General features: G+C 36.3%; 1 protein-coding gene across 6 annotated transcripts in view; it reads right to left on the reverse strand.

Annotated features, from left to right (window-relative positions):
- CCDC91 (coiled-coil domain containing 91) overlaps positions 1–27,223 on the reverse strand; it is a 92,657-nt gene that overhangs the window by 5,266 nt on the left and 60,168 nt on the right. For all 6 annotated transcript variants that reach the window (XM_085048955.1, XM_085048958.1, XM_085048957.1 and 3 more), the window contains 4 exons: positions 23,949–24,041; positions 23,694–23,762; positions 22,262–22,438; positions 12,029–12,142 (listed from right to left, as the gene is read on the reverse strand). In XM_085048955.1, coding sequence (XP_084905081.1) covers positions 12,029–12,142; positions 22,262–22,438; positions 23,694–23,762; positions 23,949–24,041 — 453 coding nt within the window. The remainder of the gene's footprint in view (positions 1–12,028; positions 12,143–22,261; positions 22,439–23,693; positions 23,763–23,948; positions 24,042–27,223) is intronic.

A 27,223-nucleotide genomic window follows, 5' to 3' on the forward strand; every position in this document is an offset into this window, starting at 1 on the left:
TCCTAGCTTTATCTTACCTTTTGAATTTCTTGTGAAATGTTAGAAGAGTCTACATTGAGTGATGCCTAAAGAAAAAATTAGCTTCTTACACAAATAACTGAGTGTGCACATCCTCTGTATCTTCCCCTTGCAAACATCTACCTGCAAATAGTTTTGTTTTCATGGCATTCATGCTTATCTTCCTCCATTAAATACTCACCAACCTGTTCAAATATTTCAAATTACTAGAGGAGAAACCCAGCCAGGACTCTACAACTAACTGACGTATGTCAGAATTATACTATCCCTTTCTAGTAACTAATAAAACATCACACAGAAAATATAATTTTAGGTTAAGCAGTGAAGGTTCAAGGATGAAATCCTGATCTCACCATAGTAATTCTGTATTTTGTTATTAATCTCACTGTGGCCTGAAGTTCACCCAGAAAAGTGAAGAAAGCAAAATTAATGTTACATATGGCTCTTCAATTTTCCTGTTTGTATAAATATAAAAATGTTTAAAAGTGTAATTTTCAAAATTATTTTTCAGGTAATACAACTTCCCACTACCAAATGTATTTTCAGCTGCAGATATAGCAGCTACATTCATTCAAATACGTATTGGAAAATGTACCTGTATTTCCAATACTACTCAGAGGATTAATGGCAATTAACTGAATTGCAGTTCAGCTCACTGCTCTGGCTCTGTGATACTAACAGGAGTAAAAATTGCAATCTTCCTTTTATCACAAAATTTGACACTTACAATGACCAGAGATTAAAAAATAGCAAAGATGTTGAGGAAGAAAGCTTTTGATTGTATTTCACTTTATAACAGATGTTTTAAGAGTTGATCACACATCAAATAAATAAATAATCATGCAATTATGATTTATTGAAGCAGAGCAGTTTCCCTAAGATCATAAGGCTGCTGAATAGGGTTCAACACCAAGGCATTTCTTTGAAGTTGAATATTGATTAGCTACAGGTAATTATTTATGGACATCAGCCTGACATAATTTCATGTTTTTCAAAGGACTTGTAGTATAAAGAATCTTATATAATTCCTGTCCCTTCTCAGAGGACTGTTCAGCAGAAAGGGGATATTTTGACACTGGAGGCTTTGTTGTAATATTTGGTAAAGTAGTTTATCCTAGTTTATTTAGTCCTAATTTCTCTATATATTTTATTACTGATAAATATACAAAAGTTTTGTCTATTTGTTGTTTGCAAACTGTAACTGATTTCTATTTATTATTTTTCTATATGGTTTCGTATTATATAAATTTCCTAACTAAAAAAATTTTATATTAGAAAGAATAAATACAGACTGAAGAACGATGACAAGGATACTTCAGATTATATATTATTTTATAATTTTCCTGCATGTCATCTTCGTAGAAAATCAATATAAACGAAAAATTTACGTTTTTACTTGAAAAGACTCCGGAATATTTTTTCATTTTATTCTACAGTTCGAATTTAGCACTGTTTGATCGACACTCAAATGGATGTGTCCATGGAGAACAGAACACCAGTCGAAAGTGTTGATGATGACAGATTGCTTTTCTAAATAATTCTGTCCTTATTTATTAAGGACTAGAGAAAGAAATTTAAGTCCCTTTGAAATCAGTAGAATGGGGAATACACATTAGTTAAGTATAAGGAAGAAATTATACTGATGCTTGATTTGTTCATAATACAGAAATAATTCACTAAAAAACTCTGTCAGTGCATTCCTTCCTCTGTTCAGGGACGTGCTCAACAATGCAAACATGTTAAAAATATACTGGGTTGCTCCTGGAGCACTTGATCCAGAAGTAACACAACTTTTGCTTAGAGCCAGCCATTGATGTTGCAGCTGAATTTGCCTTTAGGTATTTCTGTTTAGCTTTATTACATGTACATCTGCAACAATAGCTAATTATTTTTAAATAATTTTGGCATTTGTCTGCGTTATAAAATACAGTTATGATCTTTCCCAACAATGGTCTGCACTTCAGTTCTAAGTGAATAAATGGTTTTGTTTTATTTTAAACCTCTGGCACTTTCTAAACATTTCTAGAGAAAAAGTATTTTGGAAGAATCATGGATTTTTTTGTATTATTAAAAACTGAACTTTCGCAGGCTCCTCCTGCCCCAAGTGATGGTGCAAAGCACTAATGCAGCTTAGTGTTAGGATTCTTTGCACATACTGTCCTGGGTATTGGCCAACAAACCCAGTCCAACAGACCCTTGCAGTGCTAATTAAACACTCATCAGTGTCTTCTCACTGCTTGACTGGTCAATGCTCCTCTTCAAGGAGCATTCAAAGAGAAGGGGGTTGCTTGGTACAATTTTTATATTATATAGACAGTTTTTGTTTGGGGTTTCTCTTCCCCATGACTAATCCACTCGAGTGAATGAGCCTGACAGGATCCTGGAATGTTCTGTAGCTGCAGAAGTTCAGAGACATAATTATATTTTCTAGTAAAACTATGGGACCAGAACCCTTTCCTGGTGCACGAACATGAACTTGTCCCCAGAGATTCAACAGAAGGCTTTAAAAAAATTCCTAGCACATTAAATAGACCATATAGAAAAAATATTACCTTGAGGAACCTGCAAATCTGAGAGTTGGATGAGGAAACAATGAACTACTTCCTCTCATTTCTGTAATGGATGAGAAGGAAAACAGATCCATATGGTACATATGTGCAGCAGAGCTTATTTTAGAGTTAATCCCAGGACAGGACATTTTTGTCTGTCCACCTGTGAATTTCTACTATTGATAACACTTACTAAGTATATAAAAACAAGGTTCTCCATGGCTGTAATTTATACAGTATCTGCTACACATTAGAAAGTCATCAGGTTCAAGACAACCTCTAGGAAAGAGTGATGTTTAATAAATTATATTGCCATGTGAAAATGTTTTTTTCCCTTTAAATAAATAACACTACAACTTTTAAACCTTAAGGATTTTATGCTTTGAACTTGATCATTATAATAATACCATATGTTGGACACATCTTTAAAACAGATTTGCCTAGTTTGCTCAAGGTGGTGGGAAAACACCCTGTCAAAACTCTCAGAATCTCCACTGTCTCCCAGCTGGACCCAAGAGTATAAGAAACTACTAATGTCCCTCCATATAAACAAGAGAAAGAAATTTGCTTTCAATCAAGGAAATTAGATTGAATGCAAAAAAACCTAAAAACAGTTGCAGCACCTGCTCAGACTACTGTAGAAGGTGAAAAATGGGTATTTCCTAAGCCTACAAAAATAAAAATGGAAATATTTATGTACATTAGTACGTGAGCAATCTCTGGGGTGACCTACCCACTGAACAGATTGTAAATATGGGGTTTCTCAACCAAATTGTTTATAGATTATTGCCGTACACTAAAAATAAGGAGTTACCATAATTGCTCCCACAATTGCTAATTGGTCCAGCAATCTGATTGTGCTGGTTTAATATCACAGATTCAAGGTTCTTCAGACAAACATCCAGAAACAAATGCAAACAGTGTCTTCAAAATCTCTGCATGAGAAATGGTCACTGTTTGGCCCTGGCAAGTGTCTGCACAGCTTCTGATGCATACACTGGATTGCAGCTTCCAACAAGGCAGGCACAAGCAGAAGACCACAATGTGGCCAAATTCATCAGATCTCTTCCTGGGTGATGAAGGAAAAAAAAAGAAAAAGAACTAGAAATTTAGAACAGCACCTAAACAAAGGATTTATAAGTAACTCAGACTGGTTTCTAACCAGGCTTGTCAGACCCTGAGTGCTCATAGAGTGTAGAAGTCCTTAGGAGTTTTCTCCTGATCTCCAGCTGTTATAAGGAACCAAGTCAGTCTTGAGCACTATCAGCTTTATCAGATTTAATACAGCTACAAATGACTTGGCAGAGATTAAACAGGGCTTCTGTGGAGCTTCATAAACCCAAATTGCCACGTCTCCATGAAAATGCCTGAAGATTATCAGGCTGTGCTTCCTGAAAAGCCTTGAGTGCTGGGCTGGCTGATAGATCTGGTAGCAAAGATCTGCTTAATTTGTCAGAATGCAGACATATTCCAAATTAATCCACACTTGGTTAGAAGCAGCAACAATCTTCCTACATGTAAAAATTTCTATTGTTATCAAACAAACAAAAAAAAAAAAAGGGAAAAAGTTATCTGATGGGCACATGTGGAGTCATAAGGAATTTGCCTTACATGATATCTACAAAACTGGATTAATTGAGCCTAACTGAAAAGCAAACAGCAAATACAGGCATTAATAGGAGCAATACTTTTTGCTACTGTGAGCATGTATTTTGCATTATCTGTGAATAAGTATGCAAAATAGAAATAATCATTGCATCATAAGTGTTTGCAGTGTATGCAAAGTGAAAAAAAAATATCCCAATAATGTGCATGACTGTGAAACCACAGGGTGAACCTTTCCACAGTTGTGTAAATGCTATTCCCTTGCCATGGGTGTTTCTAAACAACTATATTTAATGTTATCCTTCATAAACAGGAGACTCAGCAGGAGCACAACTTCCTTGCCTCTAAGAAGTGTTAACAGGTTGTTAATAACACACAGAGAATAATAATAATAATAATAATTCAATACTAATACTAATAACAACAATTTATTATAAAATTATATTAAATATTAATTAATAACATGACAGAGCCTGCTTTAGGCTGGGAGGAGACCAAACAGTGTTATATGGAAAGCTGAAACTACAAACAACACAGTGAGTCAGACTGTAATTAATCTACCTAGATATCAAGGAGACTGGAGTTGTATTGTGATTATCTGAAGCTTCCTCTGACACTTTATGCCACTAACTCTGAAGTAAAGTGTTCCCTAAAAACACACTGGAGTCTGGTGGATACTCAAGTAGCAGAAGAAAAATCCCACCTCTGGGTTTTGAGGAGCACTTGATTTAACGGCCAGGTTTTCATTTTGATGAAACTTTAATTCTACAATGTGACAGGATGAAATGTTATATTCTAGAAGTCATAGGCAAAGATGATATCACATAAAATACAAGTATCTTTCTAAAATTACCATTGTAGATTAAGGTTGGTGGATTCACATGAAGAAATTAAACAAGGCAAGTCAGCCTGCAGCAAATCTGCAATAAATTTGGCATTAAATCTGTGGCAATTTATCCTATACAGACAATATGATAAGTAACTAAACATTAAGGTTCAGGGAACACAAAATTAATATCCTCCCATTCAGACAGAAATTTTTGAGCCCACTTACTACTGGACTACTTCAGCATTGAGAAATTGAAGCTTTTGACAATGTTTTTTACTGACAGACACATTTTGCTGGCAAACTCAGTTTGGAATTTGAAGCCAAGCTACTGCAGCAAAATTCGGGACGGCTGCTGGAGAAGCAGTTCATAAAGCTGCAGCTGCAACAATGTCATCAAAGACAAGACCTGCTGGTTTCAAAACACACACAGATCCAGGACCCATGGCTCTCAGCAGGGCATCACTTACACCACCTCAGGCAGGGAGATTCTGAAGGAGGAGGGAGGAATCACCAGCAAAACACAATAACCTGCAGGCTTTCTGCTCCACACAACTCCAAATCCTTCTGCAATGTCGGCCAGCAGAGACTTCCCAGCGGCAGGGACAGAGTGGATCCCCCAAAACAGGCTCCTTTGGGTACCTGCCTGGCTATTGTGCTGCTTTGCCAGAAGCAAATTTGTACTAAGGCTTTGCAGAGAAATAACAACACCCAGAACACACAACCAAGAAAAGAGAACAGCGGTTTTTCATATTGGCAATACCTTATTATACATGACTACAAAAAAGAGAAGAAACTGTGGCTAAGCAGGGTGGGGTGGGGGGAAAGGGCAAGGGAGGAAAAAGTGTACTCGACCACATTCTATCAGTCAGTAGCCTGCAGCCAAAGCAGAAAATAACACGAACACTTATTAAATATAAGTCATTGAAGCATCTTGCTGAATTTCTAATGTGGGTAAAGATTTGAATGCAAAAAGTGAACAGGGAACCACATCGTTTTGCTTCATCTATCTAATCTTCCTATTGCTGTAGGTAAGAAAATTTATTTCTTTACGTGTTTCTCTAGCTTCACAGACAACTCGATTAAGACTCAAATTTTGATCCCACTGGCTTTCCTGTAGGAATCCAACTGCAGGAAATAATCAGAGGAAAGATTCATCAAAACACATATGGTAAGGCCAACTTTCCCATTTACTTTTTTAAAATCAGAGTTCAGCAGAAGGATAAAAACAGCAAAGGGCACACCTGAAAAATAGAACGAAGAAGCTACAAGACTTGGGGTAAAAATGCTTTGAATTTTTCTTCATATAACCAGCTATGAAAAGTCTTCAATGATTCCCCAGCTAAAAACTCAGCAAAAAAAGTAAGCAGACAAAACTACCAAGGTTGAAGTATCTCCACATAGAAGGACTTGGGTGCAATGAGAAGCAGCACAAAAACCCAAACAAACCCTGAACTCTGAATATTTCTCAGCTGTAGGAGAGCACAGTTCAGAACAGAATAAACCATCCTAATACACAAAGTTATCTACTCATTTTATTTGTGCAGTAAACAAGAGAAAAAAATGATTTGCCCTCAAAACTGTACAGCCAAGACAATCTGCTAAGTAAAGGGACTTTGTGGTGGTTCTGCAGTTGCTCTGGGCTTATCTTATCCTGGTACATGGACAGAGAAATTGTACAGATCACCTCATTAAAATGAGTGTGATTTCTACATCTTCACAACACAAAAACAGAGACCACAAAACTGTCCTTGCATGTCATGGAAACAATGCAGAAAAGGGCTTTTGTGCTCTGTCCTTGTCTCTTTGGGGCTCAATTCCAATGTAATTACAATGGTATCACAAAAAATCTAGGGATGGAAGAGACAGTGACCCAACTTCTGATCTTTGCACTGGAAACTCCTAATAAAATGCATCAGAGTGGAACAATTGCCTCTTCTCTTTTGCAGTCTGACAGCCTTGCAGGTGCATGCCAAAATGCCTTTGCTCAGCACAGCCATCATTAATTTCTAAGACTCTTTAGGATCCCCTTGGTGCTAGGAGAATGGTACAGCAGGGACTTAGAAAAAGCCAAGAAGTTGACCTATGACTAAGAAAATAAAATTGCAGATGATATTCTTAGCTTTAATTAATCCAAGTGATCATATTGAACTGATTAAACTTTCCATCTAGTACAAAGCAATGTGGATTACATGAACTTAAAGATCAAATTTATAACCGCTGTAATGTTACAAAAATACCTAGTTGTACATACTCATAAATTCTGAATTGAGAAATGACAGTGAAATACAAATCCAGTTACAAGCATATAGATGAATTCGAAAGACAAAGACAGCAAATGAATTAAGGTTTTAAGAGGAATGGGAAAAAAATTCCCAAAGTCCTCCTCCTCAGAACATTCACTAATAAAATATTAAATGTTTAACCCTCAAAATTCAGCTGACCTGTCTAACCTTCTCACTAGGATGGCAAGATAAGGGTATTCATGTTCATTTGCACATATGGATGCATTGATTTTTCTGGGTTTTGTTGTTCCTGTTGCTTCTTTTTCTTAAATTACCAACTCTTGGTTAATCTAAAGGTCTCTTGAAAACGCCCATGAACAAGAGTCACAATTTGCATTAAAAATACATAATTCCACATATCTAATCAAGAACTTCCAATTTTTTTTCCTCTACTCAATATCCGAAGGTATTTTGAGAAAGTCATACAGAATGCAAAACAACCAATCTTCAAACAGATGATCTGGTTACAACTCTCACCTTCCTAGAAACACAGGATGAAATTCTAACACTGTGGGGTGAATCAGGAGCACCACAGGAGAGCCTCACGTCCAGGGGACCAGAGGTGTGGGAGGATGCCTCCCTTCCTCCTGTCACACTCAGCCTTCCTAATGGACTAGAGAGACATTTGGGAGCCTCTTCTGCTTTCTTATCAAATCCCTGCAGAACAGAGGGACTTTGCATGGCAGATCTTGTGTTTCCCTGGTGCTGCTTTATCTCCTGATGATGAGAAAACCACAGCACCCTCCACTGACAGAGAGATCTGGGTGACATTGCTACAGTGTGCACTGCAAATCTTTATTCCTGGGAACAGTCCGTGTCCACAGAGCCAGTTGAATAATTATGTGTTTACAGACTAAATCCAAAGTTACTCTTACAGTAATTAAGATATACACATTGGATTAAAAGCACAATACATCTCAATCATGAGGGTAGCTTTGAAATCATGTAGTATCCAGTCATCTCATTGCTGAACATTATAATTCATCCTGTTATTTTTTCCCTTTTTGGCTTTGATAGCACAATATTTTCTCAGTAATAACACCACTTGATTTCAGTTTCAGCTGGAATCTCGCCTGACTAAAGAGTACAGGCATAATCTTAGTCTTTGTAGATTTATACACTGAGGCACAAAAGGATATATGAAACAGTTCTAACTTAAACAAAGAATTTCAAACTCTGGCAATTTTACTCTAAAGTAATTGCAAAAAACCTTACAACAGGCTATGTATGTAGTTTCAACTAAATTGCTATCATCAGCATAAATGATCACTCAAAGAGTTTGGAAATTGTAATTTTGGTTATTTAGCAATTTCCTTTGTATTTCAATGAAGCTAAGTGGAGGAGAATTGTATTTTTCCCCCCTTTCCATTTGTTAAAGACAGAGCACTATAATTTCCAGGAAATTAAAAATTCTCCTAAATGCATGATGTTTTGCTATTGAAAAATGGCAGAAAAAGGCCAAAACATCCTCTGAAGAACAATGCCTGATAGGATCAATCAATAGAAATACTCTATTCCTCCACAGGAAACTCTAATTTCCTTTTAATATTTAGAAACAATAATTTCAAAACTTACAGGGGCTTAAAAGTTCAGGAAGAAATGCCAGGCTCCCTTCTGCATCCCATGCAGGACATTGTGTCAGGATCCTGCTCCACAGAGGAGAAAAGGAGAGCCAGGTGCTCCAACTCATCTTACACTACAATTTCCCATAAATCCCACGCCTAATCCTTTGGATTTATGCTGCTCTTTGAGTTGGGTAGAGGAGCAGTGTAAAAATGCTCCTAAAGCCTCAATGTAAATGTTTCTTTAATCCTATTAAAGCCACAAAACAGGCCCAGCTGAAGGAGAAGGAAACTGAGCTGAGGAACTCGCAGTGACCCCATCTCTGCAGTCTCTCTTGGCACTGACCTGTTGGTCACAAGCTTCTCCTGGGCATGACACAGATGTCCTGAGATCAGCTGGATCCAGGACATCACCATGGGGACCCCCAGGACACACTGGATGGTGGTGACCTCTGCAGTAACGTGAGGTTTTGCACTGGGAACTTAAGGCTGAGTAATTAAAAGAGCTGATACAGAAATAGAAGATAGGCTTAAGTATTTTCAAATGCAACTTTGTTGCATTACACAGAACTTTATGTTCCCCAAACATGACATTGAATGCAGCCAAAAATGATACAACTTGATTGCTTTCCTTGAAAAGTCAGAAGAAGGGGGGGAAAAGTTGAAAGAAAAATACTCAAGGTGACACCACACTTTAAAAACTGGGAAGCTGGTCTGTTAAAATGTGTTGGTGGTAACATTTAGGGTTTGGACTCTCATTAATGGGGCCCCAGGGAAAATATAAACACTCTTTCTGAAATTAAATCTTGAGTTTGCCCACCGCAGTCTTGTTTTCAGCTTCAGCTGCTGGCACGTCAGCCTGCAATTGAGGCCTTGCATGAAATGCCAAGGCAAACATTCAGGAACAAGAATGGTAATGACACCCTATTTTGTTCTAAGGCATATTAAAATATAGCAAGTATTATTAAAAAAAAAAAAAGAAAACCCAAGAACACCAAAAATCCCTCATTTGAGATTAATAACTTAAAAGAAACTGATTTTCATAACCTCTCCCTCTTGCACTTGTCTTCAAATAATAAACCTTCAGAAGAAAGCTGTGCTTGACTCTTGAAGTTAAGTGCACTTGCAAAACAATCACACATATCAAAGCTCTGCTAATAACTGCCTAAGGGCATAAGCTTTACCTACAAGAGCTCAAAACCAAATTCTCTGGTTTTGATACATGATTTTGCAAGTGAGTTGACATTAATGGATCAATAAATGAAAGTCACCAATTTGTAACACAAGTTATTATATGCCAGCCAGTCATATAAAATGTAAATATATTTCAGGATTTTTCTTCACAGAACAGCAGAAGCTACACTCAGCTGCACAAAATCTGTATGTCCACATAATGAATGCAAAGAAACACACAGCCTCAAAATAAGATGAAGAAGCAAGTAGATTAATATACTCCAACACTGATATTATTTTATTCAGATACTGCTTCTCTGCTACTTTACTATTTATTTTCAAGCTTATTTTCTGTTCAGCAATGAAGCATTACTCCTCCAAGTCAGCTTTATACCTGGGATGGACCAGTCACTCAAAGGGACAAAAACAAACCTCTCTGAATCCTAGACAAGGTATTTTCCCTCAGTTCTTTCTAGGAATTCCTTCCATAAGCTGCTACTTTTTAGCATAGTCCTAAAGTATATTTATTACTCTTACAGGTGCATGAGCTTTGACCAAGGCTCATTTCCTCTGCCTCTTATGTAATCACATAAAAGCTATTATGCTACATGATTTGGAGTTAAACAAATCTTTCACCTCCAAATTGAATACAGGCAGTCTTTATCAATCCTATGCCAGTAAAATCTAGCTGTCCTTATGTATGATTTTTTTTAATTACCGGGTATGTGTCAATCGATCAGTAAGAGAAAAAGGTTGACTGAAACATCTGATATGCTCCACGAAATGAAAGGAATTTATGCTCCTACTTGATAAAACAAAGAGGTTTTTGTTTCTTTGAATATGATATTTTCATCTATATCTGCACTGGAGGCCTTCTTGACCCATTTATTTCTGACACAAGTTATTTTAACAGTAGACTTTCACCTATGCCACAGCTTATCCTCGTAAACAACTGAGTTCAGATATGCTCAAACATCCTTATGGATCATGTTTTGCACTGGACTCTGTTTAAATTGTCTTTCCAAATCAAACAAATCCTGCTAAAAGGAAATGTCTCCAGACACAGCGTAATGGAAGGGGCTCACCTAACTGCAGTCTTAATGAGAAGCAGAGTGAAACTTCTGAAGGTAAATCCTATTTCCCATACTACTATTGAACCCATAAAAGCAGGGAATACAGAGGCAGAGGGCAAACTCATTATTTCTCCTTCCTTCTCAGGACAAAATTACCCATTAGATTCAAGCTGAGTGATTTTGTTTATTGAGAATACTGAAATTTGATCTTGGGCTGCAACTGCCATGGGAAGGAGGTTTTTTAGAAATATTTTTTGTTTATGTTTTCATAAAGAGCTTCAAAGAGGAGAAGTGTGGGGTTTTTTCCTCCTCCTACTGAAAGCAAATCAAAGTCCCTTGAGTTACATTTTACTGTTTATACACAAGCATTAAACTGCCAGGATATAGCATTAACAGAACAACTGAAAACAACTTTCAGAACATTGCAACACTTCATAACAAGACCAATGCACTGACTATAAATCATGCTCAATAGAGTAACAGTACATTTTCAGGTTCTCAGATAATATGGGTTGAGAAGAAAAAAAATAATGACTTTTGTGCACATACAAACTGCACAATGAAGTTCATTTGTGAACATAAAACAGCACCTGTTATTTATACTGAAATGCCTTCTGTGATCTGAGCTCAGATCACAATTTAAATCTGACAGACTGCATTTACGCCCCATCTTTATGCTACTTTATGTAATAAGAAACACCATAAATTTTAACAGAACTATTAATTTCTGCTTTTTGGCTTGTGGTGGACTTAAAAGTCTATAAATATATATGAAGAAATATATCATAATAACAAATTGTTTGAGAAAACCAGAGAAAAGATCTGAAGACCTAACTCTAATTCTGTTTTCCTGCGCATTTTAAGACAGGTTTGAGGTTTAATAAAGTTTAGCAATTTCTCACTTCATGGTGAAACCCATTATCCACTGGAAACTCACCCTTTTCTGCTCTTTAATATATTCCATCAGTTCCTCTCTTGTCCTTTTTACTGCTTCTTCAATTGCCTTTTCACTTCGTTTCTGCTCCTCCATTAATGCTTCCTTGACAATTTCCTTTTCAAAAGAAAAGCATGCAAGTGTAAATAAAAAAAAATAAATTCACAAATGTTATAAAGGTCATCCCTTTTCATCCTCCTAAATTTTGTATCACCTCTGCACTCTTTTCTCAATAAGAGTTACCCTAAATGTATGCAGTATCTTTATAAAAATCTATAAATCCAGTACTAAGTGGCAAAAAAAGAGAGAAAAAGAGAAATAATTGCTTTAAAGCTGTGTTAATAGAAATACAATGTTCCCTGAGAGCAGACAAAAATAAAGCAATGCAGGTATTGCTTTCCACCAGAAGCAGGGAGGGCAGGGAGGTATCAACTTCAGTTGGAAAACACCTACAAGATCATCTGCTCCACTTGCCTGAGCCCTTCAGGGCTGCCCAAGAGTCAAACCCCATGATGAAGGGATTCTCCAAATGCCTCTGGCACTTTGGGGCATTGATGACCTTTCTGGAAGCTTCTCCCACTGTCTGACCAGCCCCTCGTCCAGAAGAGCTTCCCCATGTCCAGTCTGAACCTCCCTGGTGCAGTTTTGAACCATTCCCACACCAACAAAGTCTGTTTCCATCCTGTAATACCAATTATCAAAGCATTTTGTAAGCTTATCTAAAGACTTGTCAAAAATAGTAATTTGCTTCCAAACTTTGGGAGTTTCCAGGGACATTTTGTACACAGCAGTAAAAAACCAAAAAACCACCCACCCCCCCAAATGACCATTTCCATCACATCAAATGCACAACACATTGCATCAAATGCATTACAGAAGAGAAAGCCAGGAACCACTTCTTAAAACATCTCTCTCAGCTGCAGTATTTGGTCAAGTTATCAGCTCAGGAAACAAATTGCAGGGCTAAAGTCACTGTCCCAAAACTTAAGTCCCAAAAGCCACTCACAGAACAAGTAATGACATTACTAATTCAAGCGCTCAGTTTCCAAGATTCAGGAGAACAAAATGGCAAACCTGAGATTCTTACAAATCCTTAAAATGTAACATTTTCAGAAAGCAACAACATCCAGTAAAAGTAATAATATGATCCCAAATGATTTGTCGGAGAGATCAAGAGGGAGATGGAGAGTGTCTCAGAAATCAGGCAGAAACTGGCAATTCCTATGCCTTTGTTCTGGACATCCCAAATTGGAAGAAACAGAAACACTAGTGCTGATTAAGCAGGAAATAATGGGAAAAACCCAGTGTTTCAAAAAGGAACACAACATGACTTCTAGTGTACTTATTCACGTCTGCGATTTTTTTTTTAAACCAAAACTTTTAGAAAATTAAAGGTAAATATAAATGGATTCCTTATTACTCTTCACTGGTTGGACACAACACTGCATTATCCACAGATTTGTTTATAGGTTTGCTTGACTGCAGAGTAATACACACATTTTATGAAACATATTTACAACTTGAATTTGTGGGAACGGGGAAGGGTGGCCAGAGAACAGGTAGAATTCTAAGGTTTTGGAAGTAGAAGATATTTATAAAGTTGCATAATTCATCTGTATATTTAAGAGAGGAATTTTACAATATGCTGTTATTGTACAAAATGAAGAATCCATGGAGTTGGATCAAACTCTTTTAATTTTTTAAAGTCCCTTCAGTGGAAGTTACTCAACTGAAAAAGCAAACTCTATTTCTTACCTTTAGTTATTTGCTCTATTTCAGCCAAAACTGAATACTTTCTGCAAAACTACACTTTAGCTATTTTTATAGCAGAAAAAGTCTAAAATCCCAGATTTAAAATTTATAACTATGTAGTCCGCACTGTTCTGGAATGCAGTACATATGAAAATCATAGTTGTGAAAAGTGATTATAATTTCTTTCTATTTTAATTCACTTCACCAAAGAAAAAGTCCTGAGAAAGAGGTCTCTTTCACTGCAGAACTCTGGCAAGACTAACAGAAAAAGTAGCAGAAAATTACATATTACAGAAACACACTGTTCTTGTAATTATATTTTCATGCCAGTTTAATTTGTCAAAAGGTCCCAAAATACTGTCTGGTGTTAGAATGGAAAAAAAATCCCATCGTGTATCCCATTAAACTCTTCAAAAGCAAATTACAGAACTGATAAGGTTCTATATCTTAATATGTAGAAAATTTTACGTTAATAAAATATTTACAATCAATTAAAGTATGTTAAGTATCCTTGATATCATACTTGAAACTCTACATTGTCCAAATAAATATTTGGTCTATAAAGTCCAAATAAAAACACAATTCAATTCTACAAGTCTATTAATAAAATGCACGAAAACAGAAACCACTAGCAATACTTTTATGGATCATCAATTATACCAGTTATTAATATCAATTATTTCTTCTGTGAAAAGAATCCTCATTTCTTCTATACTAAGTGCTCTCCTCTAAGTACTCAGTCACTGCCTGTCTTCACTCTATTTCTGTCATTAGGGTAAATTATCAACTAAGACAAAGTTATTTAAATTCAGATATTACCTATTACTACTGTGTAACAAAGCTCCAGCTGCAGGTACATTCTCTCAGCATATGCTTATTTTTTCTTCTTCTCTTTCTCTGCTCTTCCCTCTTATGCTATATCCACCTTTAGATATTATCCTAACTTAGATTTTGGTTACAAAGGCAAAATTTGGCCCTTAATTCATCTTTATCTAAAAAAGGGTAGAATGTTATTTGAGGCTCTTAGTGCTGTTTTAATAGAGTCAAGAAAATGGGAAAACTAAGTTTCCCACAAGAAGCTGAGGAAGAACACTCTACAAAATGGCACTTGAGATGCAATTCTTCTCCCTCCTTCCTTTATTTTTTAAACATATTTAATAAGTAGCTGGAGCACTAAATTATAGTCACAAAGTTGGCTTCTTTGCACAACTCTCTATACATGTGCTTGACAAGACTGCAGTTAAAAGATAAGAATACCAAATAAAAAATAAAATACAGTTATTCAAATGTTCAATTGACAAATCACAGTCAACCATTTATTAGCAGTGACAACCCCACAATCACAACATATAAATCTGTAGGAAGAAAGAAAGAAAGAACATGTATATACAAAAAACTCAATATACCAGAGAACTCCAGACAGTGTTTAAAAAATAAAGCAAGCCATATGTTGCTTTGTGATTTTATAGGAAAATTCTTTTGTTTCCACACGAGGATCAGGTGGCAGTACTAAACTTTATCTAGGAAATGCAACCACAGACTGCAATGTTAGTGGTTTTTCAGAAAATAGGAACCCTCAAATTATAATGTCTGTGGTTATAAACTACTACAATCTACTTCTGAAGTCAGACGTGGTTAAAGCCTCTATGCCGTGAACTATTCCCTTTCCAGACTCTCCGAGCATATTAAAGATAAACTCATCTAATGGTAGGGATCTCAGTTGAGTCCCCCCTCACACATCCAAGATTACACAACATTTGCTTTTAATGTGTCTCCATAAACAAAATGAATGTTTCTGCAAAGCGGTGCAAAAACCAGGAGAGAGTAAAACTGAAAATAATGGTTTGCTACCTTCCTGAGAGAAGTGTGAGCACACACTGCCACTGGAAGTTGAACAATAAAGGCAACAGAAATTGGAGAAGAGGTCCTTTGAAGAGCAAGTTCTATATTATCAACAGACTATTTAGGTAGGAGTTGGGATATAGAGAAAAAAACCCCACAACAACTTCTTGTATGAATCCACAAGATATTGAACATGAAGAGCAATGTTACAGCAGTCCAAGCCTGTTACTGAACAAGCAGTTTTTTTCTTCCAAAGATTAGCACTGTCCCACCCAATCAAAATCCTACAGAGTCTAAAGAAGTTATTTCTGAAATTCTATCAACAAATAGGCCTTTTTGGTGAGTGCTTCAGAAACAGAATAAATGGAGTATTTCAAACTCTGACTCATCCACAGGACTCTGCAACCCTTGTGAAACACAAAAAGAATTACAAATGGACAGAGACTGATAAACATAAACTAGTCTGTATTCCCTTACCTGGCAATGCCCTCAAACCTCTTTACATCATAGACACAGAGAGGTTTGAGGGAAAGGAAATTCAAATTAAATTAATATTTAATAACAGACTTTTTAGAAAGACTTTTCAGCTTCTTAGTCCTTACAATCTTCTCAAATGCAGGACAGCGGGGAAAAACACTTAGACAAACAATAATTTTCAGCAAAAATTTAACAGCTAATTTTAGCACTAGTAGAAAAGAAACAAAAGCCAGTTCTTGAGGTATAAAGGCAATGGCTTCATGTTTTCACTTACATATCTTTTATTCCCTTACATATGACTGGGTGTGGAAACCCTTGAGAATTTCAATACCAAATCGAAATTGGTATTGAAATTCCAATTTCCTTGAGAATTTCAGTACCAAATTCATTCAGGCTTGCCAAACTACCAACAGAAGCACTCCCTCAAGAAGATGAGCATGGAAAAGAGAAAAAGGTTTTGATAATGTAGCAGGTAAGGAGCCATTCACTCGACATTTTTCTTCCACCTTCTAAGCAATGGCATATGTTATTATTCAGAAATCCATGGAAAGTCATTCAACACAGTTTAAAGAATAAATTCTTTTTCAACTATCTAGATGTTTGCCAGTAAAACGGTCTTAATGCTTTCTAAGATCATAAATTACAAATTTATTGTTCTGCAAAGAACACCAAAGAACATGAACCTTCAGAAGTGTGAACATATCCAATCATCTTTAATTCTTAAAGATTTACTCAGCAAAGACTGGTGGGAAGTTCACTTTTTTTTTTTTTCCTCATAAGCCTTTTATTTTAATTTTCTTGCAAAAATATTTTTACTTTGTATATCTCAGTATATCTCAGTTGTGGCTTGGCTGAATGAGACACCACAGCCTCAGTTTTCCTGAAAATACTTTCCCATTGGTAAGATAATTTTGCCTTAGTGCTTGTGCTCATGTCCAAGAGGAAGCAGAGCTTATGTCAGTTCTTTTAATAAATTAAAAGTTCTTTTTTTTCTTTCCCCCTAAATATTTTCAGCCTTCAGAACACTTGAGCCTCTAATGGATCTGCTGTGTGGATTATGGCAATGATGAACTCAGGCTCTTTTGCCCTTGAGAATCAGGGTAAACTACACTAGATTATATAAAGTATTTTAAATTTAAGCCTCCAGGAAATGACAAAGGTGATTCTTTGCTTCAAATGCCTTAGCAGAATTATTTATTTCAAGCTATGAGATGGACTTAAATTTCCAGGGTTCACCCTGCAGCTGCCAGCTTTCATTTTACTTTTAATGATTTTATTTTCAAACAAAAATAGCGGTGCATAAATTCTCTTCAGTTTCTTTTGCTGATTCTCTCCCACACCACCATGGATTTCACCTCCTTTATGTAATTGAGTCTTTGGCTTTGTAAAATGATAACAACTGCCATGCAGAGAGCTCTGTGCATTCTAGCTATGGGAGCTACTCTGACCTGCTCAGTGATTATAAATTCAATATAGTAGCCTCCTACTTTATTCAAAATTGTATGGATATCATCACCTCTCCCCAAAGAAGTTTTGGATTTGAGTTTTTTCAAAGAGTAAAGATAAACATAAAGAAGATGACAACAGAGAGGATTGTCCCTTGTTTTTCCAGTTTAGAGTTGTACCCCAGGAGCTCCACTGCGATTTTGAATTCTGGGGTAAAAAGCTCTTGCCTCAGCCAAACTACCTGTTAAACTTTCTCCTTACCTAGAGGACATTCACTTTTTATTCCAACAAGTGTCCTAGAAAAAAACATTCTAGTGGAAAAATTTCACCAGGGATTCCTCTCAACACTGATAGCTCCCAGACATTAAACTCTCCTTGCAGGAAAGATGCCGCTGTAAAAACCAGCAGACAATGTATGAAAAATAGAAAATACTGGAGACATGCCAGGCTACATCTAGTCTGCTGAACAGATGAGTTCCTAATCTATAATGACTTCTCAATGTGTTGTGAAAGGATCACAAGGAGGTTCCTGTGCAAATGAACATTAATCAAAAGACGACTCATTTCCTTCAAGGAGAGCTTGTTCTTCCTGAAGTAAAATGCAAGCCTGCCCTTCCCTCAAATGGAGAATGCTGTTCTGAATTAAAAAAAACCAAACCAACCAACAAACAAACAAAAAACCCCCAAAACCCTCAAATAAAATCATGAAGCACCTGAATAACACAGTTATAAAATCTGAAGATGCTGCCAGTCTGGACCAAAAGGAAAGTCATATGGACTTCTAATACCTCACAGCCTCTAGAGAGTGCTCTAAAAAATCTTACCATTTCCCTGGTGATGTAAAATATCTCATTTATCCCTTCAGAGTTATAAAGCTGCAAAAAACAATACCTTTGTTTTAATTACAAATCCCATGTCCCTCCAAGTCAGGGGAACAGTCAAAGCTTTCAAGAAAAGCTTTCATAAAAAAAATAGTAATATTCCTGTTACTGTAATCCTTTAATTTCTTAAAGAAAGAAATAAAATAGTATGTCAAGGTTGCTTCATCAAGTTGAAATATTAACTCATCTTGTTCCTACTTTCACTGAAAGTTTATCGTTACTCTGCTGTTTCATATCTGGTAACAAAATATTTGATATTAATCATGACTTATTTATTAAACTGTCTCTAAGTATCCAGATTTTGCTCTGGCAATGTGAAATTAGTACAACACATCTTAAATGGAAGTAGCATCTCCTTATCTGCAGACTTGACAACTATTTGACTGAGGACAAACATTTTTTTTTTGAGACAAAGTTTTGTCAAGCAGGAATATCTAAGAAGCAGAAGGCATCTGCATAAACCTTCCAAATTCACATCCACTGCAGATCTCCTTCCTGGCCACTCTGCAACAGCACCACCAAAACAGTCTAAAACAATACCTATACCATGCCTGTACAGGAAACACTCCCCTCTTCTTCTTTTAAAGAAATTATTTAGGTGATGAAGGGAAAATTCACCACCTGATTCAGCACAAGTGTGATCTGCAAATCTTTATTGCTCTTATGCTGAAATTGCTTGACCAGTGAAATTCCCCAGCCATACTTAAGTGGGTTTTTTTTTTTTTCATTTGCTTCCCCATATATAGCCATAGTGCATGTATTTAAACACTGGTGAAAAAAACCTCAATCTGTTTTATCTTAATAAAGAAAATTAATTGAGGGTAAAGTACTCCTTTAAACCAAAGAATCAAAACTAAACATGTTTCTCTTGTCTAGAAGGTAAAGGAGAAGCCAACAAATTCATACCACTATGACAGAGAAATTTATTTTCCCTTATTTTCCTAATTTATGTGTTTTACAGATACCCAGTGGTGCTACAGTTCTTAAAACATGTCTTTTATCAACTCCTGCCCTATACACATGAAAATGCCACTTTCTCTCTGGGTTTGCATCTCAAAGAAAATAATAAAATTTTGACTGCTTTTGAATTTTTCCATTAATTATTCCTAGAGTTAATTGTGGGCACTTTGACTCAGTGGGCCATTCTGCCTCACCTATTTGCAGAAGAGCACAGTGACCCTTTGTGATCTTTCCATTTTGCAGACTTACAGTATTAGTGAAGGAGAATTCCTTCTCTTCAATACTATGCATAATTTCTTTGCTTTGGTTCAAATCAGTGAAGCAAATCTCTTTGAAATAATTTACAGCAAAATAAAATTTTAATCTAGGTTTTTTTTACATGCCATTGTGTAAAGTGTTAGAGTCTGTGTTTGACTTTTGGGTGTTACAGAGCTGACTTGATATATTGTCTAAACAATAACAGCAAGAGAGTCAAGGGTGCAGTTATGGCTCTGGAAAGAGAAATCTTATAGAAAACAAAACATAAATAAGAAACAACTCTGCATGGAAGGCTCTACACTGGAAATATTAATGCCCACACACAAACTGCCTGTAGGGCCAGGAGTTTTTCATTGTTAAACCACAGTTGTATCTGACACCACATATAAGTTATCATTTGGCACATCAGCTCTGCAGGACTTCTTTTGTTGACAGAAAATTTTAGTAGTTGGTGTTTGCTTATAATTGCAATGGCCTAAAGGAGATATGCAAGTTCTTGGCATAGGAAGAAGGGAAAATTTCTCCAAGAAACCAATTTCTGCATGAAAGTCCATCCTCCTCAGGGAATTTGTTCTCATTAATTAGAGAATAGAGAGTGTAAATTCAGATAAATCATGCACATAAGTGAGAGAATTTTGGAAATCTCAAGAAAAATCTGAATTTTTTCTTAATTAAAAACAGATTAGGTATTTGAAAAATGAACCTGACACACAGCAGAAATAATTATATGTTTGAAGAAGAGAAATGATTCCTGTTACAATAAAAGTTGTCAGATGTATTTGATATTAAAAAGAGATGGAATTAACTAATGACAGAAGATATAAGATAAAATGCATGATATTTACAGCAGAATTAATCACAAGAGTCTGCAACACCTCAGTGCTGCTTACAACAAGGACATCACGAGGCACTTCCACACCACAAACTGCTTGATCAAAAAGCAGCTTGAGCAGAAAAACCTGTCCTTTGGAGAGGCCTGAACTGCTCCTCAGGGAAGCACTGACATGGCAGTGCTATTTCAGACTTTATCAAAGAATATATCCGTCAATATTAAACTACTTCTGATATCATCCTGTCTTGTGACAACTTCAAAGGCAGCACCAGCCATGGGAACCTGCAGTGCCCTGCACGGAAGGCAAACCTGCCCCAAGTCACTGTGCCAGCTCTGTCCCCACCTCTCCCACCCCTGGGACACCCAGTGCTCCCCAAATCCCTAAATACAGAGCCCTGGCTCAACTCCAGGACTGAGCCATGGGGTTCCTTCAGCAAAAACCATCAGGCTTCATCCCCTCCCAAACTTCATTACCACAGTCCTATTAATTTCTTCATGTTCCACAAGCTGTAAAGCTTACTGCAGTAAACAACTGCTTTATCAGTCTCCTTTCTAGGAACAGGTTCCTTGCACCTGGTACTAGTTCTCATTCTGGACAGTTTGAGGGATTTGTGTCTAACTAAAGCCCAAGCAATTGATCTCAGCTTGAATTTAGCTTTTAAGTCAGCTGGGTCTCTTTCTTTTCTGAAGAAGAGTTTGAGTGCTCAATGCCTCACTGAAAGTCTTGTCAACTGACATTTTACCACTTGAGGCTTTTACATTCAAAAGAAGTAAAGAAGATGTAAAACTTAAAATTGTTCTATTTACATAAGGAATGTAAGCAATACAGAGTATGGTAATGGCATAGCATCAAAATCCAACTTTTTTGTGCAGCTGATTAGGTATGAGGTGATTAATTGTGTTTAGCTCTGGAAAGAGAAATGGTGTCTGTTCCCAAAGAGTTTGTGTGATAGGCTATATTTTACTTGTATTTTCAAATTCTCAAGCTTTATTTTGGTTGAGGGTTTTTTGTTTGTTTTTTTCCTTATTCAGGACATAAAAAACTACAGCAATATCAAATTCCAATACACCAATGAAATACATACTCCTTAAGATTCTGAAGACTATAACATTCGATGTATGTTACCCAAAAATCAAGTGAAGTCACAGGCTGTTCCTCCAAATATTTCCACCATCACAGACTAAAAAATTCAACTTTTGGAAGAGTAATTTAACTGCTATTAGAACATATTTAATTTGTAGTTCCTAGAATTGCTAAAAGTACTGTTGGGAATGTCCCTCTCCATTTGTTTTAAGTGACATACAATTATTGTTACAGAAGCACCTCTCCAGTTATTAACTCTAGAAACATTTCTGGTTCATTACTGGTTTAGGTATCCAGGTTATATAAGCCATTCTTAGTTTTGTACCTGCTCTATAAGGAATAAATGTAACATCATTAGTCTTCCACAGGTGTGGAAGTCACCCAAACTGTTTACAGCATAAATTGCACTCTGAGATCCTCGTCTTGGACTCCTTTTGAAGGCAGGGGACAAAACCAGGCACTTGGAGGTCACGATTTATATAATTTCAATATATGTGTCTGTAAAGGTCACAGGAATTTCGTTCTGCCTGTGCCAGCTTCTCTCCAGGCACACAGCCTAGATGAGGATAAACAGATTGCTGTGCATTGCAAATATCAACCCAACGACAGCTGTCACAAGAGGATCTACCACAAAAACAGAAGACATTCAAAATTAAAAACAAAAATACACAAAACAGGTGCATGGAAGGGTAAAACATACTAACCTGATTCTGCTTTCTTTGCTCTTGCATGGCTTCTGAAACAGCCTGGGCAATCTTCTCTTTGTGACTGTCACGTTCTGCTTCCCAGAGTTTCCTCTCTTCTCCATGAATCTTCTCCATATTTCTCCTCTCCTCCTCTACTGCTTTCAGAACAGCTTCCTGCACTACTTCTTTTTCAGCCTTTGAAACAGATCAGGCACAATTAGATGAGAAACACACCCAGCTTGAATGACTAACTCATCTATATTACCTTCTTCTAATGAGACCTACGAGCTGACAAGGTATGGGATGTGAATATTTTCACTTCTGAACTATGAGGTTAAATTTATCATAAGGTGCTACGAAGCAGGTATTACCTCTGGGCAATGACTTGTGTAGTTACAGAAAGGAAAAGGAAGTTACAGGTAAGGCTCTTAAATTCCCACCTACTGAAAACATAGGAATTCGTAACTAGACTGCTTAACACAAAAAGAAAAAAAACAGAAAAAAAAAGAAAAAAAAAAGGCAGCAAACCCCATGTAAGAGTAGGCACATCATGGGCCTCCCTTGATATTTCCATGTAAGAGATATTCCTGCTCTTATCTACAGATATCTGACGTGCAAAAACAGTGTGAGCACTTTCTGTAGAAAATTAGCCAATATGTAATAAAGACAAATGTGTCTTCCCTCCCAAAGCTCCTTAGCCATGCTACAAGAAATACTGCTTTATTTTTCCTCCCAATCATTATATTCAACCATGATCTGAAATTACAGTATAGCCTGATGAACTGTGCTAGGTAACACACATCACTCACACCCCCAGATCATTACATGCAACTGAACTTTTACACTGGATTTTACATCAGTATTAGCAATTAATTCTAGCTTAACATTTACAAAATTATTGTCCTAACACCAATGCACTTAATAATGAAATAGACAGGAGAAATCATATTTAAAAACTGAACAGTCACTTTTAGTCAAAAGCAACTTACATAAAATAATTCAAAATGTCCTTGTGTTTATTTGATTTTTAAAAATAGTTTTCTGCTTATTGAAAATGACCATATTCAATGAAAGTTAAATAAGACCTGAAGCTAATTGCACTGAGATCATCAGTTCACCCTGCTACCCAAGCTCTTCAGACTGAGATGCACTGATGTTGAAAGACCACAAAAGCAGACATTTAGGTAACAGCAACAAATGAACTGCAAGGTTGTGATTTGTTGTTATAAACAATTCAGAGGCTATTGTCCAAGAGAAGGAAGTTACATCTCTGTATTATGGCATGGGATATAGTAGGTATGTTCATTTTCAGTAGAACCAGCTTCTCCTGAACACAGGTGAGAACAGTTTGATAAATTTAGCTATGAAACAAAACTGGGTGTCTGAACTTGGCATTTCTAATCACACCCATGGAACTCTCATTGCATATCCACTAATTAACCAGAGCTACCTTAGCAGCAGCTGCCAGAGCCTCCTTGCTCCTTTGTCTTTCTTCATCCAAACATTTGTCCAGCACTTCCTGCAAGTATTATGAAAAATTAAACTGCAATAGACAATACAGGAGTGGTTAAAAATAATTTCAAATAGTCAAAGTTCTTAAGAAAGCTTCCTCTTCCTGTCAGCTATTGTGACAGGATCATTCCCAATAATCTCCACGATGCTGATCTGATCTCTTATTTTTTTTTTTTGTAAACAAAAGCAATACCTTGTGCTTTTGCGACTGCTGCATCAAAGCTTCTTCTATCTTTTCTGATAACACTTCCTTTTCTGCTTCCAAAATGTTAAGAAGTCGCTGGTGCTATTGGGAGAAAACATTCATATTTTTGTAAGCACAGCCAGTGAGTAAAACAGACACAAAGAACTCATCCAAGACACTTAGACTTGTCAGTTACTTACAAAATTACTTAAAATGTAGATTCAGTTAAATTACATACATAGCACTCTTTTAAATATTTCATGTAATGAAAAATATTACAATATTAGAAATGTTTAGCTTCCTGAATATTTAGTATTTCCTCTCAGTCTAAAAAGTATTGGGAAAGAAGTTTGAAAATTAATTGCTTTATTAAAGCAATACTTAGACAATTGATAAAGATTGTATTTCATTTAAACAGTCGCAGCATTTAAATTAGGCTTGTACTACCTCTCAGTTATAGCCACATAGAGCAGAAGGGAAATGTGATTTTTTGAACCATTTGTGATATCATGAACCTCGAGAGCCAGGAAATGTGAACAAAGGAGAATGCTGCCTTCTCCTCAATTTCTTGTTACCCAAAACATTTTTTCAGGCAGAAAATGAACTCTGAAGTGATGTGACCACGTAGTCTATACACAGACACAGAACCTGTCACTGTTCATAATCACAACCCATTGACTTGATTTTCTCTGTATCAAGTAAAGAATTTTCAGGATGTGGCTTTTGTCTGTAAGAGCTAAGCTGTTTTCCAAAACTAAACATGATTGCTGGAAATTATTGATGCCACATATTTGTCATGAGATAATTGCTAGCAAGTCAGTGCACTTTTTTACATGTTATTTAAGAGATGACATATTATAACCTGAAAGTATCACAGCACAATAATATTTTACAAGATCACCAAGAGGAAAGTGTTACAATAGAGTTTTATATTAATGTAAATGGATATAACAAACATAATTTTTTTACACGAACAGTTATGCAGGCAAATCCCCCTTTCACCAGCATTTCTAAGAACCAGTATGTCTGTTTCACGAATTTTATTATGTTTTAATTTCAAGTGTCTCTAATGGCAGCTAGAAATACATTACCAAACTGCAATACTATGCTCTGAAAAATATTTTTTCATTTGAAGAATAGAAAACTTTTAGACTGCTTTATAAAATAAAACACCTATCTGCCCTTCCAGGATAAACATGTAAAGAGGCATTTCCTTGTGAATTTACTTAAAATAGGTCTGAATGTGGTAGACATATTCTAATGGAAAACACTTGTGGAAGGAGTAGCAAAATTCACATCATGTTTATATTTAATGATATGTAACTCACTTTTCTTGTGTTTTCAGACATCATCTTTAAATATCAGGGCACTTACAGGAATTACATTTTCCCATTAACTCAAAGGTGAAACAAGAAATGGATTTTTTTAGCTAAATGCTCTCCATGACTCTTCACTTGACTAACTGCATGGACTGCAAATATGTTATTTCACAATGACACAACATAAAACAAACACAAGCAATTATCTTTGCAGACACATGCCACAAATCAAAGCTAATTAATGTCAAGCAAAAGACTGAACTTTTATTTTCTCGTCAAGAATCAACACGGGAGTTTCTGAGGAGAGTTCCTTACAGAAAAGCACCTCTATCTTTAAAGCATCTGCAAAAAAATGGAAGTCAGTTTGTTCAGTGAGGTGAGAGTTTCTAGTTTAAGCCTGGCAGACAGTGAATTCCAGCTTGACTCTGACCATCAGATTTCCAGGTTTCATACTAAGGCTGTCCATCAGATTTCTGGGTTACCTTTATCCCCATTTCAAGTTGCCACAAGGGAAGAGCTTTGAGCCTTCTGGTACCACTCGGAGCTACATCTGCTCTCAACTGTGATTCCCAAGCCATGGAGAGGCCACTTGCTCCTGGTAATTGTACCTGTCAAGAGCACACTGCCCTTCCTTCAAACAGGAAACCTAATAAAAGCTTTCAAGCCAGAGTGATCTGTCTCCTGTAGGCAGGATAACGACTTCATCAGACCCAGTGGTCCTGTGAAAAGTAACCAAGTCTTCCAGGTTTCCTGTGAAACTGGGGATGGAGACTTATAGATGAAGCCTTAAATTTGGAAAAAAACACCTAACCTGCACAAGGGCCCATGAAGTTTTTAAACAGAAGCTGAGGTGAGAGTTTCCTTAATTAATCAACAATCCAAGAACCAGAAAACAGGTAAAAAACAAATCTAAGTACGTTGGAACTTTGAATCCAATTACCCATCTGTTAATAAACAGATACACCTTATTGAGTTTCTGGAATAAGGAGCAAAAAGATGGAAACTGATAAAAAATTATGGCTACAGAAGTGGAAATAGGGTGCACAAATCAGTGTGAGACAAAAATAAATCTCAGTGAAAACTCCACTTCAGAGCAACAGAGAAGTTTTCACCCAGTGCAAGTTTCCTTGCCCATTCACATTTTGTGTATTATCTATAAGTCACAGCAGACAGTTGAACACTATATTTTAGATACTCAGATCTAAAAAACTTTCAGCTTAGACACAACAAATAGTACAGCTCTTTAATGCACCACTTTTCCTGATTTCCATAACCTAGCACTCTCAACTAGACTTCTTTCCCACAAAGCTGTAATTTACCTCCTTTTATTCCTTCGACAGGGAGTACAGGGTTAAGAGTGTAAAATTTGGAGTTGTAAAAATTCTGAAGAGCAAATTGTCTCATGACACGATGGCCCAGTGAGACAGAGGAAAGAGATTAAAAAAAAAAAAAAAGAAGAAGAAGGAAAAAACCCTCCAACTTTTCTAAAAAGTGGTATTCCACAGTGGAGAGAAATTCTAGTATTTCTACCCAACCCTCTGGAAAGTAGCATGAGAGGGTCAAGAAGAGTCTTGTGAAAATTAGCCTAAAACAAAAGGCATTCAAAAATAGGTTATAATGTTTTCCTCCCTGCAAGAAGTTCTCTAGGCAATGGTTCCAAATGAAAAACGTTTGATGTAGATTCAAATATAAATACAGAGGTCCTGTGGTTTTTCTTGATTCCTGTAAAAAAGAAATCAAAAAAATCTTTCTTTTTTTCCTGGAATGTGAGTCACAGAAGACATTGTAAACAGATTTAATCACACTAGCAACTAGTCAGTCTTTTTTATTATTTTTATATATTAAATTTATTTTTGAGGAACCATGAAATTTTTCTTTCAGGTAATCATAATTTGAAGGATTTCATAGAAGATTAAACACCAACTTAAAGGGTGAATGAAATAATGCATGAGATGAGCTACTTTA

Source organism: Lichenostomus cassidix, chromosome 1Aa (genome assembly GCF_008360975.1).
Source record: "Lichenostomus cassidix isolate B80296 chromosome 1Aa, HeHo_3.0, whole genome shotgun sequence".
Classification (NCBI taxonomy): domain Eukaryota; kingdom Metazoa; phylum Chordata; class Aves; order Passeriformes; family Meliphagidae; genus Lichenostomus; species Lichenostomus cassidix.